This window comes from Mustela erminea, chromosome 3 (assembly GCF_009829155.1).
Source record: "Mustela erminea isolate mMusErm1 chromosome 3, mMusErm1.Pri, whole genome shotgun sequence".
In the NCBI taxonomy this organism is placed as follows: Eukaryota; Metazoa; Chordata; class Mammalia; order Carnivora; family Mustelidae; genus Mustela; species Mustela erminea.
In genome coordinates, this window is record NC_045616.1 from 45288983 (window position 1) to 45306032 (window position 17050).

Consider the following 17050-nt stretch of genomic DNA (forward strand, 5'->3'; position numbering starts at 1 on the left):
ACAAACTTCACGGCACTCACTGTAGCACATACCCTCCCCAATGCCCATAACCCCACCACCCTTCTCCCAACCCCCCTCCCCCATGAAAAGGATATTATTAGTTGCATTTTATAAAAGAAGAAATTGAGGCTAGAGAGGTTGAAGAATGTAACCAAGATCCCACAAAGAGATGCAAATTCAGGTCTGTGTCACCTCAAACCTGAGCCATGAGCTACTGTCCCTCCTTGCCTCTCACAGCCCTGCAAGGGGGAGGAGATGCTAAAGGGCTGTCTATCATCCCCGCAGAGAAGGGGGCCTTAAGAAGATCGACGCTGATCAAGGACTGCCATGACTCGTGTGCTCCTGAGTTTCTCATGAACGGTTCTTTGTCACAAGCAGATTACTTATTGTGCTACATTAAAGAAGACATAGCTGGAATGCAGGGGAATGGGAAGAGGAGAAGGAAGGAGAAAGAATGGGTCCTGGCTCAAATGTGTAGAGAGGAATACTTTTCTTTCCTGGAGGACTGATTCTTTTTTTTTTTTTTTTTTTGGAGGACTGATTCTTAATACCAGCATAATCAATCACCTTAGGAGTTTAATTAGTAGACAGACTCCCAAAACCAGTGCCACCCACTCGGATTCACAAGGATCTGGTATGTGGCCTAGGAATCCCCATTTTTAGCAAGTATCCCAGCCAGTTTTAATGCTGGTAGTACTGTTACTAAATTTCAAGAAACAACCGCTGTAAAAAGGTTTTTCTATAATCTCCTCCAGCTGTGGTTAAGATGCTCGATAGGGTACTTAATAGGCATATTATATATATTTATAGATATATATAATGAGAGACAGGAATTCCTTGAACTAGCGACTCTGGCACCATTATTATTAAGCGGTCAGTATACTTAAGAAAGATAGCAATAACCGTAGTCTTATTGTACAGATGAACCAATTTTCTGTTTCCATGAAAGTCTAGAGGAAGGGAAATAGAATTTCAATGCTGCATAAAACCTTTGGATAAAGCACATCAAAGAAATCCTTGACTCAGAGTTGTGCAATGTTGGCAAATCTCCAGTTTAGGAAATTTTTAATATCAAGGCTTACTTACAGGTGTTTAGAGGCTGAACCAGGTAGCCTGTAAGATTTTTCATATTAGAATTTTGTCTCCAAATTACTTTACCCACAATAATTAGAAGCAATGTTTAATTTCAATGTTTAATTCCATAACCCTTATTTTCTATAAACATATCCTTGATTAGCAAGCTAATGCAGTTTTAAAAAATTTAATTATTGTGGATGCTGTTGAGCACTAATTAACAAAGGAAGGCTGTCAGGAATGAGATGCACTATTGTTAGTAGCTCCTTTTCATTTCTGAAATGCAATCACACAAATGAAGAATAACTCTGTTACGAAAACAAGCTTAATTTTTCTAATTGCATGACAATGACGCTCCCTTGAATATTTTGCAAAGAATAGGTAAAAGAAAATAAAAATAATAAAACCTGCTACTGAATATAAAGTAAGTGTTCTTCTATAGAAAGAAGAAGTGTTCTTCTTTCTGTATTACTATTTCTATATTATGGAATATAAAGTAAGTGTTCTTCTATAGAAAGTCTATGCTTTGTGTTTGATTATTATAACTCTGCTTTCCTTACACCACCTTAGTACAATTCCTCTTCCCAACTTCCATATACACACCTGCTCGCCCTGATGGTCCAAATGGGAAACTGATGTGTTTCCCATTGACCACATTGATTAAGAGGCTTTTACCTAAAACTTCCTTTAAAAAACTGGAAGGAAGCAAGAATTTCAATAAAATGCTTCATAGAACAGAATTAGTTTCTGCATTAAGAAAATAGCCATTTCTGCTCAGCTAGTTAATTATTCCTTAATGTGGGCTGGCCAGCATGGAAACACAATCTAAATGAGGTATTTATGATATTGGGCAAATAGAAATCTTGATTGTGAAGAATTCTGAAGATTATCATACTCAACCCCCTCATCTTACAGAGGAGTCACCTCAGGCCAAGAGAAATGAAGTGATTTGCTTAAGATCACATAGGTCTTTGGTAGGATATGGTTTGCTGTGCTTTCTATTACTCCTTATTCTGGCCTCATGATTTGAAATCACTTCTAATTGTCTGAATTGGTTATATGCCTATATGCTTTCTTCCAACTCCTATCATTTTAGATATGACGTAGAATTGGCTAGACAGTTTTTTGAAATATAAAAATCATGCTCCATCCACAGATGTTTTGACACAATAGATTTAGGATGGGATTTAGGGATTTTCACTATTTACATGATTAACAGGTAATTATGATGCAAGCCATCTGGGACTCTCAAGTCTGACCTATAGTCTCTATGCACTCTATCAGTCACCCCCCCAGAGTTAACTGTTATGTCTGTCAGGGGCTGAGATGGAAGAGAGAGAGAACTAGCCTACCAAGTATCAGAAGAGCTGATTAAAGCAATAAATCAGAAATCAAAAAATTAAGCCTTTGTTAACTGCAGTGTTTTAAGCAAGAGTCAAAATAATAATGCTGATGTCCCCCACCCGTTCCATTCTCCCCCATGGAAGAGTGTACAGTTGAAGGGGAGGTTGAAACAGTGCAGACATGGGGGTCATGTCACTGTTGAAGGAGCCCCAACCGAAAGCCCTGCTAGTTGTATTTACTCTGGGGTGAGGCAAGAGTGAAGAACGAGAGGAGGTACAGGGTACTGAGTCAGAGTGGGTAAAAGTGTCTTCAAGTTCTCTTCTTCCTTTCCCCATAAAGAGGCTTAGGGCACAGTCAGACACCTAAAGAAAACCTCTGCCCACCACCTTAGATAAGGTGACCTAGAAATGAAGGCACAAGGGGTGGGAATATAAACCGGGACGAGCTTGACTGGGGAGGGGGCCTAAGTCCTTGATGACAAGTCCTTCCACAGACTTCAGTGCATGGGCAGAGCAGTTTCCCCAGAAAGCCTCCCAGGTAGAGCCTTTGTCATGCTTCTGAAGAGATCTGAAAATCACATGGGGGATTTTAACCAGAAACCCGACTCCTCAATGTTTAAGAAGGTACACTGCCTCTTTTTTGTCAACAGGGGATTGCTTAACCAGCACATTTTGGGCTCTGGGGGAAGATCTCAAATTGAGGCCAGATTCCCCTGATGGTTGTTACACAACTTAGTGCTAAGATGGAAAACCTCAAGACTACACACTTGGGTATTTATTTATTAAATAATACTTAATTGGCTTGATGGAAACAACACAAGTCTCAAAGCTAAGGAAAAACTTGTCATCTTGAAAGAATCTAATGACAGATAGTAAAAAGTTTTAAAATTATTGGGGCCACCTAACTCTCAGGCATATTCAGTCATTCAACCAACCAACGTTGAATTCAGCATATACCCTGGGCCTGGCATTCTTCTGAATGGTACACACTGGAGAACTGGATAGATAAAAATCCCAGCCCTTCTTACAGCAAATTCTAGAAGGAGAGACGGATGTTACTAATATAGGAAACATATATATGAGTTGCACAGTAAGTTGAATGGTGGTAAATACTATAAAAGAAAAAAAAAAAAGAACTAGGATAAGGGAGCTCAGGAGTTTGTGAGGAGAACTGAAATTTTAAATAGAGTGATCTGGGAAGGGTGCATCTTCATTTTATCAGATCCAACATTCCCAAGTGTCTCTGATGTATCTCATATTGCTGATCAATTAATCTTACCAAGATTTCTGATTACACCATTTCTTGTTCAAAAATCCTTGATTCCCCATTGCCCAAGGGATACAGTGTAATCTCCTTTTCCTGGCGTGCAAGGTCCTCACCATTGGGCTCAGTACTCTAGCACCTTTTCCCTGCTCCCACCAACCTGACTACCCACTGTACTCCAGCCATAGTCTACACTTTCCCCCTTGTAGGTTTTGTTCTCTCGCCCCATCTCTTTTCCATCTCTCCACTCCCTGACATTCTACCCAGTCTTCGAAGATCAGACGGAACACTTCCTTCCAGCAAAGCGTTCCCAGCAAAGCGTTCCCAGATCTTCCACCCCCAGAATTTTTCCTCCTCTCAATTCCTGTAATATATGACATCATGAACACAGCAGTTAGCAGATACATTAGAGTTATACAAAGGCTTCGTTCCTTTGCTGGATTGTAAGCTTCCTAAAGACAAGAAAGAACCACCTCCTTCAATATCCGCAAAGTATTCAGAGTAGTACCTTGCAAGAGTGATCTCAGGTAGCTAAGAGTTTCTTGACAATTTGTTTAAATTTTTAATTACTGGAATTAGTTGTAGTCTACATTAGAACTACATTAGAATGTCGTTGATGTACAGTCTTATATGAGTTTCAGGTATAAAATATAGTGATTCGACAGTTCCATGTATTAGTCAGTGCTCAAGATAAGTATACTCTTAATTTTTATATATAAGGAAAAGAGGCAAAAGGATTTAAGGATAGGTGACCAGACTGTGTCTTTAAAATCTGAGTCTTCCTAAGAAAAATTCAAGGCCTCATCTGTGGGTACATAATGTTGAAAGTACCAAGGCTGTCAACAGCTAGCAGAAGACTGAAGACATAAGGGAAGTGTTGGCATTTAAAATTTTTGTTCACTTAAATTTAAGTAATTAAAAATCAGGGGCCAGATCCCACATTTCTACTATATTGAAGACCAAATTTTACTCATAGTAGGAGCTTAACTTAGATGGGAGAAGTTTTCAGTATATATTTTAAATTCTGAATGAAAAGACATTCCAAAAGGAATACATACCAGAATTATACAAGTACACTTGCAAAAGGCACTTTATAATCTGTAAATAGAAGATGCTTGTTTCTAATACTTTATTTTACAAGGAAGCATTTTTTTGTCCCTGAAAAATATTCTGGGTCACTTCCCCTCCAGTCCAAATCTCACCTGGCGAGACATGCAGCACTTGGTTGTCTGGACCTCTGAGTATGACCCACTGGCCAATAACCCCGGGTGGAAAAAGAATGGAGCAGGCTTGATGGTGAATAGTCGATTTGGATTTGGGTTGCTAAATGCCAAAGCTCTGGTGGATTTAGCTGATCCCAGGACCTGGACCAGTGTGCCTGAGAAGAAAGAGTGTGTGGTAAAGGATAACAACTTTGAGCCCAGGTGAGTGTTTCCAGGATTTTTAAAGAAATGTGTACTATGGCAATATTTGATTATAACGTTTGTCACTCTATGTTTTTTTCTTACCTACCCTTCTGAAGCGGATGGAGATAGTATTTGCCATAGTTCCCTGTGGGTCCATGGGAATCACTGAGAGATCGGAAATCTGCAAATCATGTTAGCATATTGCCCTTTTCCATTTCCTGGCCTACCTATATTCAGGTTAAGATGTATCATTGTTTTATATATCACTAAGAAAAACCACTGCCAATTAAACTGTTACCAATGATCAGTTTGAAGATTGATCCCAAATTCAAAGATATTAAGGTAATTTTTTTCAAAAAATGCATCTTAGAATTGACTAAATGCAATACGTGCCAACCAGCATTATCCCAAACCTATTTCCAGAAGATCCTCACTTCGTGCCACAGTACTATGTGATTCATGATTTCTCTTCTATGAGATATCCTCTACCATACTGCTTTTATGGAGATTATATCCAGCCTACCAGATCTGGCCACAGAAGCAGAATCTAGAGTGACTGTTTTGTTGATTCCATCAAGGTCACCATAATTTTACTAAAGACCCACTCACACAAAATGCCTGAGGGTGGGAGCCCTGGGGTACCTTCATTATGGACATAGTATCATTTCTGAAGAGGGTCGATTAGAGCAGTAATGGACCCCTTTTTGATGGGTTCAAGGCAAACCTGCCATTCGACCCCACAGCAAAAAGTATGGTATTCTTGTATCTGTGTTCCTTAAAACCTTCTTTTCTATTCTATCTTACTGTGGTAAGAACACTTAACATGTGATCTACCCTCTTTAATCTTTAAGTGTACAACACATTACTGTTGATTCTAAGTACAGCTGTTATAAAGCTGATTTCTAAAACTTATTCATCTTGCTTAACGAAAATTTTATGTCCATTGATTAGTAACTCTATTTTTCCCTTCCCCTACCCCCACGAAACTACAATTCCACTTTTTGAATCTACAAATTTGACTCTATGAGATACCTCATGTAAGTGGAACTATGCAGTATATCGCTGTCTGTGGCTTATTTTACTTAGCTTAATGTCTTCAAGGTTTATCCATATTGCTGCACATGGCAGAACATCTTTTTTTTTAAAAGCTAATGTTCCATTCCACATCTTCTCTATCCTTTCCTCTGTTAATAGACACATCTTAGCTATTATGAATGGTGTTGCAATGAACACGAGATCCTAAGATCCTGTTTTCAATTATTTTGGATAAATATCCAGAGGTGGGATTGTTGGATCTCTTTTTAATTTTTTTGAGAAGCCTCTGCACTGTTTTCCATAGTGGCTGTACCACTTTGCTTTCCCACTGATTGTGCAAGGGTTCAAATTTCTCCACATCTTCTCCAACACTTGCTGTCTTTTGCCTTTTTTGGTTAAGAGCCATCCTGATAGGTGTTTGGATTTGCATTTTCCTGATGATTAGTGAAGTTGAAATTTTTTTTTCCATGTCAACCATTGGTATGTCTTTTTTTAGAGAAATGTCTATTTAAGTAGTTGGCTCACTTTTCAGGCAGGTTATTAATTTTTTTTTTTTTTTGCTATTGAGCTGTAGGAGTTCTTTATATAGTTTATAAATTAACCCTTTATCAGATATATGGTTTGCAATATTTTCTCCTGATTTGTAGGTTGTCTTTTCATTTGGTTGATGGTCTTCTTTGATATGCAGAAGATTTTTAGCTTCATGTATTCCCAGTTGTTTTGGTTGCCTGTACTTTTGGCACCTTAACCATGAAATCACTGCCAGGACAAATGTCATGAAGCTTCTTCCATACGTTTTCTTCTATACTTACAATTTCAGGTCTTGTGTATAAGTTTTTACTCCATTTTGAGTTGATTTTTGTATGGCATTAGATATGTGTCCAGTTTCATTAATTTGCATGTGGATATCCAGTTTTCCCAGTACCCTGAGCTGAAGAGACTCCTCTTTCCCCATTGAGTATTCTTGGCATTTTTGTTGAAGATTAGTTGACCATATACACATGGGTTTAACTCTAAGTTCTCTATTTTGTTACATTGGTCTATATGTCTGTCTTTAAGCCAGTACTATACTGCTTTGATTATTGTAGTTTTGAAATATATTTTCAAATGAGGAATTGTAATGCCTCCAGTTTTGTTCTTCTTTTTCAGGGTTGTTTTGGTTATTAGTAGTCTTTTGTGAACCATAAAAAGTATAGAATTTTTAAAATTTTTTATTATTTTTTATTTTTTAATTTCTATAATAAACTTTTTTATTTTTATTTTTAATTTTTTAATTTCTGTAATAACCTTTTTTATTTTTTTATTTCTGTAATAGCCTTTAGCATTTATACTTTATAGTTACTTCTGATTTAGGTTCTAGTCATTAACAGAGAGAGCTTAGCTGAGTATCTAAACAAGACTAATGTGTATATATTTGCCTAAAATGCAAAGAAGAAATGATGTACTTTATTCAGTGATTTAAAAAAAAAATGTATTTAGAGCCCTGAAAGGTAATGGAGAAGTTATCATTGAAATTCCAACAAGAGCTTGTGAAGGACAAGAAAATGCCATCAAGTCCCTGGAACATGTGCAATTTGAAGCAACGATTGAATACTCCCGAAGAGGAGACCTTCATGTTACACTCACTTCTGCTGCTGGTAAACCTTTTAAAAATATCTCGTTTATTCTAAAGCATTTGTTTCCATTTTTAAGAGTATATTGAATGAATTTAAATCCATGGTTTTCTTTTTATTTATATTGCTGAGTTTCCCAATAGATGTTTTTCAGGACTTAAAAAAGTATGCCTATTTTTCATTTCATTTCATTTAATTTTTCTTGGCATCAGAACTCTGCCTACTCATTCCCACTTGTCCTTCGATAAACAGAGAATAAGGTTTATTCAAATAATATCAATTAATCTTTCTGGAATTACATATTTTAAAAATGTTCTCATTTTTATCATTCATTTAATATCATTCATTTCTCTTAGGTAACACATTAGTGAAAGTTACTCTGATAGTTAATAATGCTGACAGATATATCAGACACATCCTAGGTATCAACTGAAAAATTAGGAATTCTGATCCACGAAAGAGGACTGAGAAAACTAACAAATAGTCCATGATGATATTGTAAAGGCCATACGATATTATATACAGGCAATTACCCTTCCCTGAGAAAGTACTAACTCAGATGAGATCATGGATGGGGAAGAGCTTGTGAACCATGAACTATAATCCAACCAGGAAATGCTTCCTAATCCTCTTTCATGTTTTAGTAGGATTCGCCTAACTAAGTTCGATTGCTATAGGCTACGTATGAGGAAGGATGAGCTCTCGTTATCATCTCCTTCCAGGATATAAACTTCCTAGAGGTTTGGACCGGACTCTGTTAATTTTGGAGTAATGCTTTCTAGATATATTGAAGTTGGCCTGAAGTATGGGTGGGATGTTTTCTCATTGGTGGCCCTAGTATGAACTTGACCGTTTCATTTTGAGATATAAGAGAGAGCTGAAATTTGAAAACTTAGGTTTAACAATTAGTACTAATACTAGACAGGAAATTACAAAGTTGATATAGCTTTATTTTTTTAGGCCTACACTAAAACGTATTTTAGATCTTTGACTCTATAAATGTAGTTCTATGGGTTCTCCTTATTCAAATAAACCTTAATCAATATATTCATTCAATATTTTACCACAATATTTATTGAGAACTTATTATATGCCAGGCAATATGCGAACTGCTTTGGATAAAAACATTTTTTTTTTTTTTAATGAATGTCTCTATCCTGCTCTTCTACAAAAAGGGAAAGTTGTGGGGGCTAATCTCTCCCATTTTTCATTTTCAGTTAGCAGATGCTAGAGTTTATCCTATTTTCAGAGTTGTTAGGACATTCATTAACTGATGCTTGCTGTATGAAAATAGGGACCAGCACTGTTCTGTTGGCTGAAAGAGAGCGGGATACATCTCCTAATGGCTTTAAGAATTGGGACTTCATGTCTGTTCACACGTGGGGAGAGAATCCCATAGGCACCTGGACTTTGCGAATTACAGACATGGTAAGTATAAATGAAAAGATAGAGGACCGCAGGCTCACTTTCAAACATTTTGAAGTCCTTTGAGTTTCGTATCATCATTCATCAAGGCCGTAAGGAGCTCTGGTCACTTCCTAGTAACGTAAGGAAAAGGTGTAGTGTTTCAATCTCAGCCCACTTAGCTCTATAGATTGGTTGGATCGATTGACTAAATAAATAAGATTTATGACAAGAAAGAAAAGAAGACACATTGGTTAGTAATACTACAGTGTGACAAATCCAAGTGTTCCAAAGTCAGAATGCAGCCAGCCCTGTGACATGCTCAGTCACCAGAATCACCTGTACTAAGAACGATAGTGAAATGCTGCAAAACCTTTGCTATGACTTTCTGCTGAGGTCACACGAAGAAATTCTTACCAATATTTACTGCAGTGCTATTTACTTGTTGGACAAGATATCTTATTCAACATGACGTCTTTGTTTTGTTTTGTTTCAGTTATGAAACAAGCTGAAAAGCATTTCTCATTTCTCTTTCACTCTGTTTACTAACACTCTTTGGTATATTTCTAAAATTGTAACTCACAGTGACAAAAATAGAGTAAGGAGTGTCTGAACAAAAAGCCAAAAACATCTGAATTATCTACCTTTGCATCATTTCTCCAGCATTTTTAAGAGCCTGAGCACATTAATGAATAGAGCTCTGGTCTGACCTTTCCCAAGATAGAAATGTTACAAGTATCAGCACTAGATTTCAAAATCTAGATAACTATTTAAAAAGAATTGATTTTAAATTTCTGAAGATCTCCATTTAATTAATACAAATTCTATAGTCATTCTTCCTTTATTTATTCGAGAGTATCTTTCTCCTAAAGACTGCTAAAATTGTAATTTAGAACCAGAATCTGTAAAATTCCTACTTCCTTAGAGAGAGCAAGAAAATATTCTTAGGAAGTGGTCCTATTCTTGAACTTGACCTCTGTTCTTCAACTCAGTTTTTTTAAAGGTTACTTTATTTATTTTATACAGAATGAGTGAGCAGGAGGGGCAGTGGGAGAGGAAGAGGGAATCTCAAGTCAACTTCTCACTGAGCATAGAGCCCATTGTGGGGCTTCACCCCGAGATCATGACCTGAGTCAAAATGAAGACATACAAATGGCTATCAGACATGTGAAAAAATGTTCATCATCACTAGCAATCAGGGAGATTCAAATTAAAACCACATTGAGATACCACCTTACACCAGTTAGAATGGCCAAAATTAACAAGACAGGAAACAACATGTGTTGGAGGGGAGGTGGAGAAAGGGGAACCCTCTTACACTGTTGGTGGGAACGCAAGTTAGTGCAGTCTCTTTGGAGAACAGTGTGGAGATTCCTCAAGAAATTAAAAATAGAACTTCCCTATGACCCTGCCATTGCACTCCTGGGTATTTACCCCAAAGATACAGATGTCGTGAAAAGAAGGGCCATCTGTACCCCAATGTTTATAGCAGCAATGGCCACGGTCGCCAAACTGTAGAAAGAACCAAGATGCCCTTCAACGGATGAATGTGGTCCATATACACTATGGAGTATTATGCCTCCATCAGAAAGGATGAATACCCAACTTTTGTAGCAACATGGACGGGACTGGAAGAGATTATGCTGAGTGAAATAAGTCAAGCAGAGAGAGTCAACTATCATATGGTTTCACTTATTTGTGGAGCATAACAAATAGCATGGAGGACATGGGGAGTTAGAGAGGAGAAGGGAGTTGGGGGGAAATTGGAAGGGGAGGTGAACCATGAGAGACTATGGACTCTGAAAAACAATCTGAGGGGTTTGAAGTGGCGGGGGGAGGGGTGGGAGGTTGGAGTACTGGGTGGTGGGTATTAGAGAGGGCAAGGATTGCATAGAGCACTGGGTGTGGTGAAAAAATAATGAATACTGTTATGCTGAAAATAAATAAAAAATAAATTAAAAAAAAAAGCCAAAATACACACAGGAAAAAAAAAAAATCAAGAGTCAGATGGTTAACTGACTGTGCCACTGAGGTGCCCCAACCCAATTTTTAAGAAAACTAAGAAAATATGTTTATCAAGATGCGACTATTTTATATCAAGTTTATAAAATCTGACATTACACTTGCAGACTTTTTTTTTTTAGATATTTTACATTTCAGCATATTATTTTTAGCATAATGGTTGAGCTTCTGAAAATCATTACTGTTCCATAAATATACAGTTTTTAAGGGCTGGTTAATACTGAAGGCTATTCATAATGCTTGGTAGAGGCTTTTTTCCTCCCCACTGGAATGTTTCTACAAGTTGATCATTATTAAATATAATGCTATTTATAGAAGGTAAAGTCAACTTTCCAAGGACAGAATAGAAAAGAACATTCATGTAAAGAGTTCTGCTTTTTTAATCAAATGAAGCAAATAATCATGCTGTAAATCCTTAAGCCTATAAAATGCCATTTTTCATGGCAACAGTGAATCCGGTGACTTGCTTCTTTGTACATAGCGCTCTACCCATGGAATGTTCTGAATTTTTAAATTAGATCTTATAGTTATTTTGACGAGTTTGACGTTTCTTAGAACACATCCTAAAATTATGTGTATGCTTATTCCTTAGTCTGGAAGAATGCAAAATGAAGGAAGAATTGTCAACTGGAAACTGATTTTGCATGGGACCTCTTCTCAGCCAGAACACATGAAACAGCCTCGTGTGTACACTTCCTACAATACTGTTCAGAACGACAGAAGAGGAGTGGAGAAGATGGTGGATGGAGGGGAGGTCTGTGTGGTTCCGTTCCTGAGGGTTCTTGGCACACTCTTCTTTGAACCCTCGTCAAAATGTAGTGAGGGGAGCTAGATCTAACTTTTAGGCAGGAAGTCAGTCAAACATGGGTGGGGAGGAAAGGGAAGGGAGTGCTAACCCATTTTCCATAAAGGTCTAATATTTCTTAAGTTTATTCTTTTGTCCAGAATTTAGCAATTAAAATTGCTGAATTCAAAATGATGAAATCCTCGGACATGACTTTTCTCCGTTTATGACATAACAAATTGTAAAGATGGCTCTCTTTATGCACGATCACACATGCCTAACATCTGTATTACACTTGATTTTTAAGTTTTTGATTTGTTTTGTTTGTTTCTTTGGCACTGTGCCATTTCATCAGTGGTCCCTCTAACCTAGAGAAGGTAGGGATTAGTATGTTCATTTTCCAAAAAGAAAAACAAGGCTCAACTAACCAAGTCTTGTAGGCTTCTCTTTGCTAATTCCTTAGCTGACATTTCATGGCAGCTCCAAGGGAAGCTACTGAATCACAATTTCTCTGAGAAAATTTCATAGGATAGCTAGTCAGTCATTCCCATTCCTGTCAATGTCGGCTCACTGAGGTTGCTGGCTTCTCCCTTATCAGACAGTGGGCAGGGACCCCATTTTCTTTATCTCTTAATCGCCCAGCATCTAGCACAGAGCCTCAGATGTAAGAAGTAGGTTATCAGAATTCCCAGAATGAGTTTTCCTGGCGTCTGACTCAGTGATGGGTATTTTGGAAGATACAAAGACATAATATTTATTTAAGAAACTTATAAACTAGCTGTGTGAGGTCGTCAACTCATGTTCTGCCTCCATTTATATTCTGCAGAGTAGCTCCCCCTCCTCCACTCCCCACCCCCCCTTTCCAAGGACCTTCTCTTCACAATCCCAGAGGCAAGCGGACTTTGTATTTTCCTTTCAAGACTCCTTAAGGGCTATTAATAAGACATAGTAGTTGTGAAAACGTTGAGATACTTCCACGATGGTTGACAAAGAGCTTCTTCTTTGCTCTATCCAGTTCTGCCCCAGCCAGTCCATCACCCTAGTCTCTCCCAAGACCCCTTTTTAAAACTCAGGGGCTGAAACGGTAGTTCCTAACAGAACAAGGGGCCTCCAGGAAACTTCTTCCACATGCAGCACTGTTAGTGCCTTCTCTGGGACTTATTGAATATTTTAATATCATCCCAAAACATGGGCAGGGAGGAAAGGGAGTAGGAATGGTCAACTATTTACTTTCCATAAGATGCGGCTATATTATTTAAACATTTTTTTTCCTTTCATCCAAAATTTATAAATTTAAATTAACAAATTCAAATTTATTAAATACCCTAAAATGAATTCTACTATAGCAGGCTTACAAATGAAGGAGAGCAATACATACATCATCTCATTCAGTCTTCAAAACCACCAGACATTGAAGTATTCTTGGTCCCATTTTATATGCGAAGTTCAGAGAGGTGAAACAGGTGTCAGAGGTATATTGGTAAGCACAAAAATTAAGACTGATCCTTGAGTTAGTATGTTTCTAAGGCTCATGCTCTCTCTGCTTCTCCAATGGTCTCCCATTGAGACCATGGAGTAGGCAGTAGGCATGGGCCAAATCTGGCTTGCTTCACTCTAAAGAGGACTTTTTTTCCTTTTGTTGGTGGCATTCTGTGTTTCAGGAGCAGCCCACGCAAGAGAACCTGAAAAAGAACCCCCTTGCATCAAAAAGCCCCAATGGCAGCAGTTCTGGGGGCAGAAGGGATGAGCTGGTGGAGGCAGCCCCATCGGAGGCTATGCTGAGACTCCTACAAAGTGCTTTCAGCAAAAACTCACCCCCAAAGCAATCACCAAAGAAGTCTCCAAGTGCAAAGCTCCACATCCCTTATGAAAATTTCTATGAAGCCCTGGAAAAGCTGAACCAGCCTTCCCAGCTTAAAGACTCTGAGGACAGTCTATATAACGACTACGTTGATGTTTTCTATAACACGAAACCTTATAAGCACAGAGACGACCGGCTGCTCCAGGCTTTGGTGGACATTCTGAGGGAAGAAAATTGACATCCGTGTGTGGTCCTGAGTTGGAAATATTCATGCTTCCTCCTTCCCCTTAGATTTTTGCCTGTGTCTGAAGTGGTTGTTTTTGCCATTGGTTCTTATGCTTATAATATCCTTTGGTGGTACTTTTGCTTTTGCTTCCCAAACTAGACATGTAAAAGGGACGAGCTCAGGTTGAAAATCCCACTTCCTGAATTGATCATGGCTCCTTCAAAACATATCTTCTCTGCGTGCACAAGTGAAATGTTGTGTTCTTTTTGGAGCCACAGTTCATTTCGCTTATGGTCCTCACACTGCACTAGAATGCCTCCTTGAGCCCTCCCATTTCATTTCTCAAAAGAAAAGGCATCCCCTGGACTAGAGATTAATCTGAAGACGTAATATGCAAAGAATGAGAGCAAAGAAAACTGCTCTTATAACTTGTCCCTTGTCTTTGCCACATGGTTCTTTGAACTGTGATGCCCAAGAGGGTTTAGAAAATTTCTAAGTGAAAAGAGTTCACAATTAGACCCATTCCCTTGGCTTTTCTACCTCCTAGTTCTATGCATTCAGAGAGTGGTCATTTGGCCATTTTGGGAAGAAGGAGAGTCATCGAGATCCAGAAACAGTCCTCGAAATCTGTGTTACCCAGTTTGAGCAGTTTTAGACCATTTTTCTTTGCTTATTGAGCCATGTAGAGGGCTCTGTGACTCTAAACGTGTCCAGGACCTGTGTGTGCTCTGTCCCCTTACGGAGGTTTCCCCTTATGAAGGTTTTTGTTACCTATTTTCTTTCTCAGCCACAAGCTGCATACTGAGAGAACTAATCCGTATTACTTTCTTAGAATAAAACTTACATTTGGGACTTGGCAAATTCCTAGTCATATTTTTTTTTTTAACAATACTAACAGGAAACCACTCACGACACAGAGAATCAACGTAAACAGGAAAATATTTATAATGGGGAGAGTCAAGGGGAGATTTTTCTTTTAAATTATATTCATTGGAACAGGTTTTTCTGGCTCTATAAGACTGAGTGTTCATTCCTTGCCACTGAAGGCTCTTCCCCAATCTCACAGCTGATAATATTCAATTGTTTACCAAATTGCTTCCAGGATTTAACTCAAGAGGCCACAAACTCCAGTCCACAGGTCCTATTTGTCCCTCAGGTAGATTTTGTTCGGCATGTCAAATGATTTCAAAATGTGAGTGATGACTGAAAATATGAAATTTCATGTAAAGTTTGATTCTCAGACCCATTTTCCCTCCTGGCAACTGTTGGCTAGTGCTGCATAGCAGCTGCCCAGCTAGATTTGAGTACGGGGTCCCCGATGTGTCCTGCTCCATGTTGCTCACTGTAGCAACCCTACCAGTCAGCACCCAACAAGCATCTCATTTTTCCCACTGCTGCATGAAACAACACATACAAAGTGTAAATGCATTCAGGAAAAAAAATCATCTACTTCTTTCAGGTAAGATCTGTATAATCAATAACTATTAGAACTTGCCATGATCCAGTTAAATTATAGGTGGGGAAAAATGGCATTTGAGACCCCTAAAAGTACCTCTGAAATCCAGTTCAATATATTTGTTTCATCTCGCCTCCCCTGGATACCGTTTATACTGAATTCATGAGCTGCCAACCCCTAGCTTCCCAATTTCTAGGCACTCACAAAGGCTCCTGTCACCTACAATGCCGGCACTCTCCCACTGCATTTGTTGTTCGTAATTCTTTTGCGACTTCAGGATGCTACAGATGAACTAGCAGAAAGAGGAGACTAGAGTCTGTCACTTGCTATGGTTTGAAGTGTGGTGGGTAAGACCAAGCTTCACCTCCTAGTCTACCATTTGTATTTGTGCACAAGAGGAGTATCTGCAGGGCAATCCTCATGATGCTTCAAGGATGTTTTTCTCAAACAACTGCAGTATTGCTCTATCCTTAGAAGTTTCACATGTTGTTGGAGACAGAGTGTTGGACGGAATTTTGAAAATTGCAGCACATCAAGAAGTATTAAAGCCAGAAAGAACCAGAGAGTTATTAGTTAAGTTGTCAACTAAAAAAACAAAGCTAGGGCCCATTGGTTTATTACCAATGAATGGTAATAGAAAAAAACTCTTCTTTTCCACTTTCCTACTCTCATTCTCACTGTATGAAGCTTTCTTTTTTATCCTTCTAACATATCTTTTCCCGGTTAAGATGCCAACCAACGCATTGGATTGTAGCCAAAGTTTCACTCTAGAGAAGCTTTAATATTTAAATAAAGTCATGTTTGAATGTTTCCAACCTGGAGTATATTGTTCAGGCATAATATATTTTTGTCAGTCTTTCTCAGTGCCTGTGTGGATTTTTGTGAAAATGTAAAAGAGGAAACTTATATAATAATTCCCTCGGAATTTTAAACTCTATTTTCTTTACAGGTATTTATAATGTACCAATGCTTTTATCAGAATTTTAAAAGGCATAATAAATTATATTAAAGAACCAAAAATTTCCTGAGAATAAGAAAGTTTCATCCAATAAAATATTTTTGAAAGGCATGTTCCTCTGTCAGTGGAAAAAAAAAGTATAATATGTATGTGTTGCGATATTAAAAGTGACATTTGTCTAATAGCCTAATACAATGTGTAGTTGAATTTAACATGTGTTGTCTTAGCATTTTTAAGGGAACTCCCACATTACACACTTGATGTATTAACCAGAATATGTAAAATATGCTTATACATAAGAATAAATGGTTTCTCACTAAGTCAAAAAAGAAAAAAAGCTCATGTTTCCAACAAAAACAAGATCCCCTTCTCTTACTGTGTTTTCCAAATGAACTGTAAAAAAAAGAAAAGTTGAGAGTTTATATTAAGATGCTAATTTCTTTTGAGAAAAATGGGCTTTCTCAAAGGCAATTTAAGAATTTACCTTAATAAGTATTTTCCTTCATAGCTCAGTCTTTTACTTTTTTCACAACATCCAAAGTGATAGGACTGAGCCTTCACTGAAGTGTTGAGGAAAAAAAGAACAAAAACTAAAGGGACTGACTATGTGTGAAAGGACTTGCAACAGTTTGTAAAAAATGATTTCTTTATAGGCCAGCTACAG

General features: G+C 37.9%; 1 protein-coding gene across 1 annotated transcript in view; it reads left to right on the forward strand.

The window, feature by feature from the left end:
* Positions 1-15414, forward strand: part of PCSK1 (proprotein convertase subtilisin/kexin type 1) — a 44472-nt gene extending 29058 nt beyond the window's left edge. The window contains exons 11-15 of the mRNA XM_032335704.1: positions 4872-5105; positions 7602-7759; positions 9030-9163; positions 11754-11915; positions 13607-15414. Of these exons, the coding sequence (XP_032191595.1) occupies positions 4872-5105; positions 7602-7759; positions 9030-9163; positions 11754-11915; positions 13607-13984 (1066 nt within the window). The 3' untranslated portion in view covers positions 13985-15414. The remainder of the gene's footprint in view (positions 1-4871; positions 5106-7601; positions 7760-9029; positions 9164-11753; positions 11916-13606) is intronic.
* The last annotated feature ends 1636 nt before the right edge of the window (positions 15415-17050 follow it).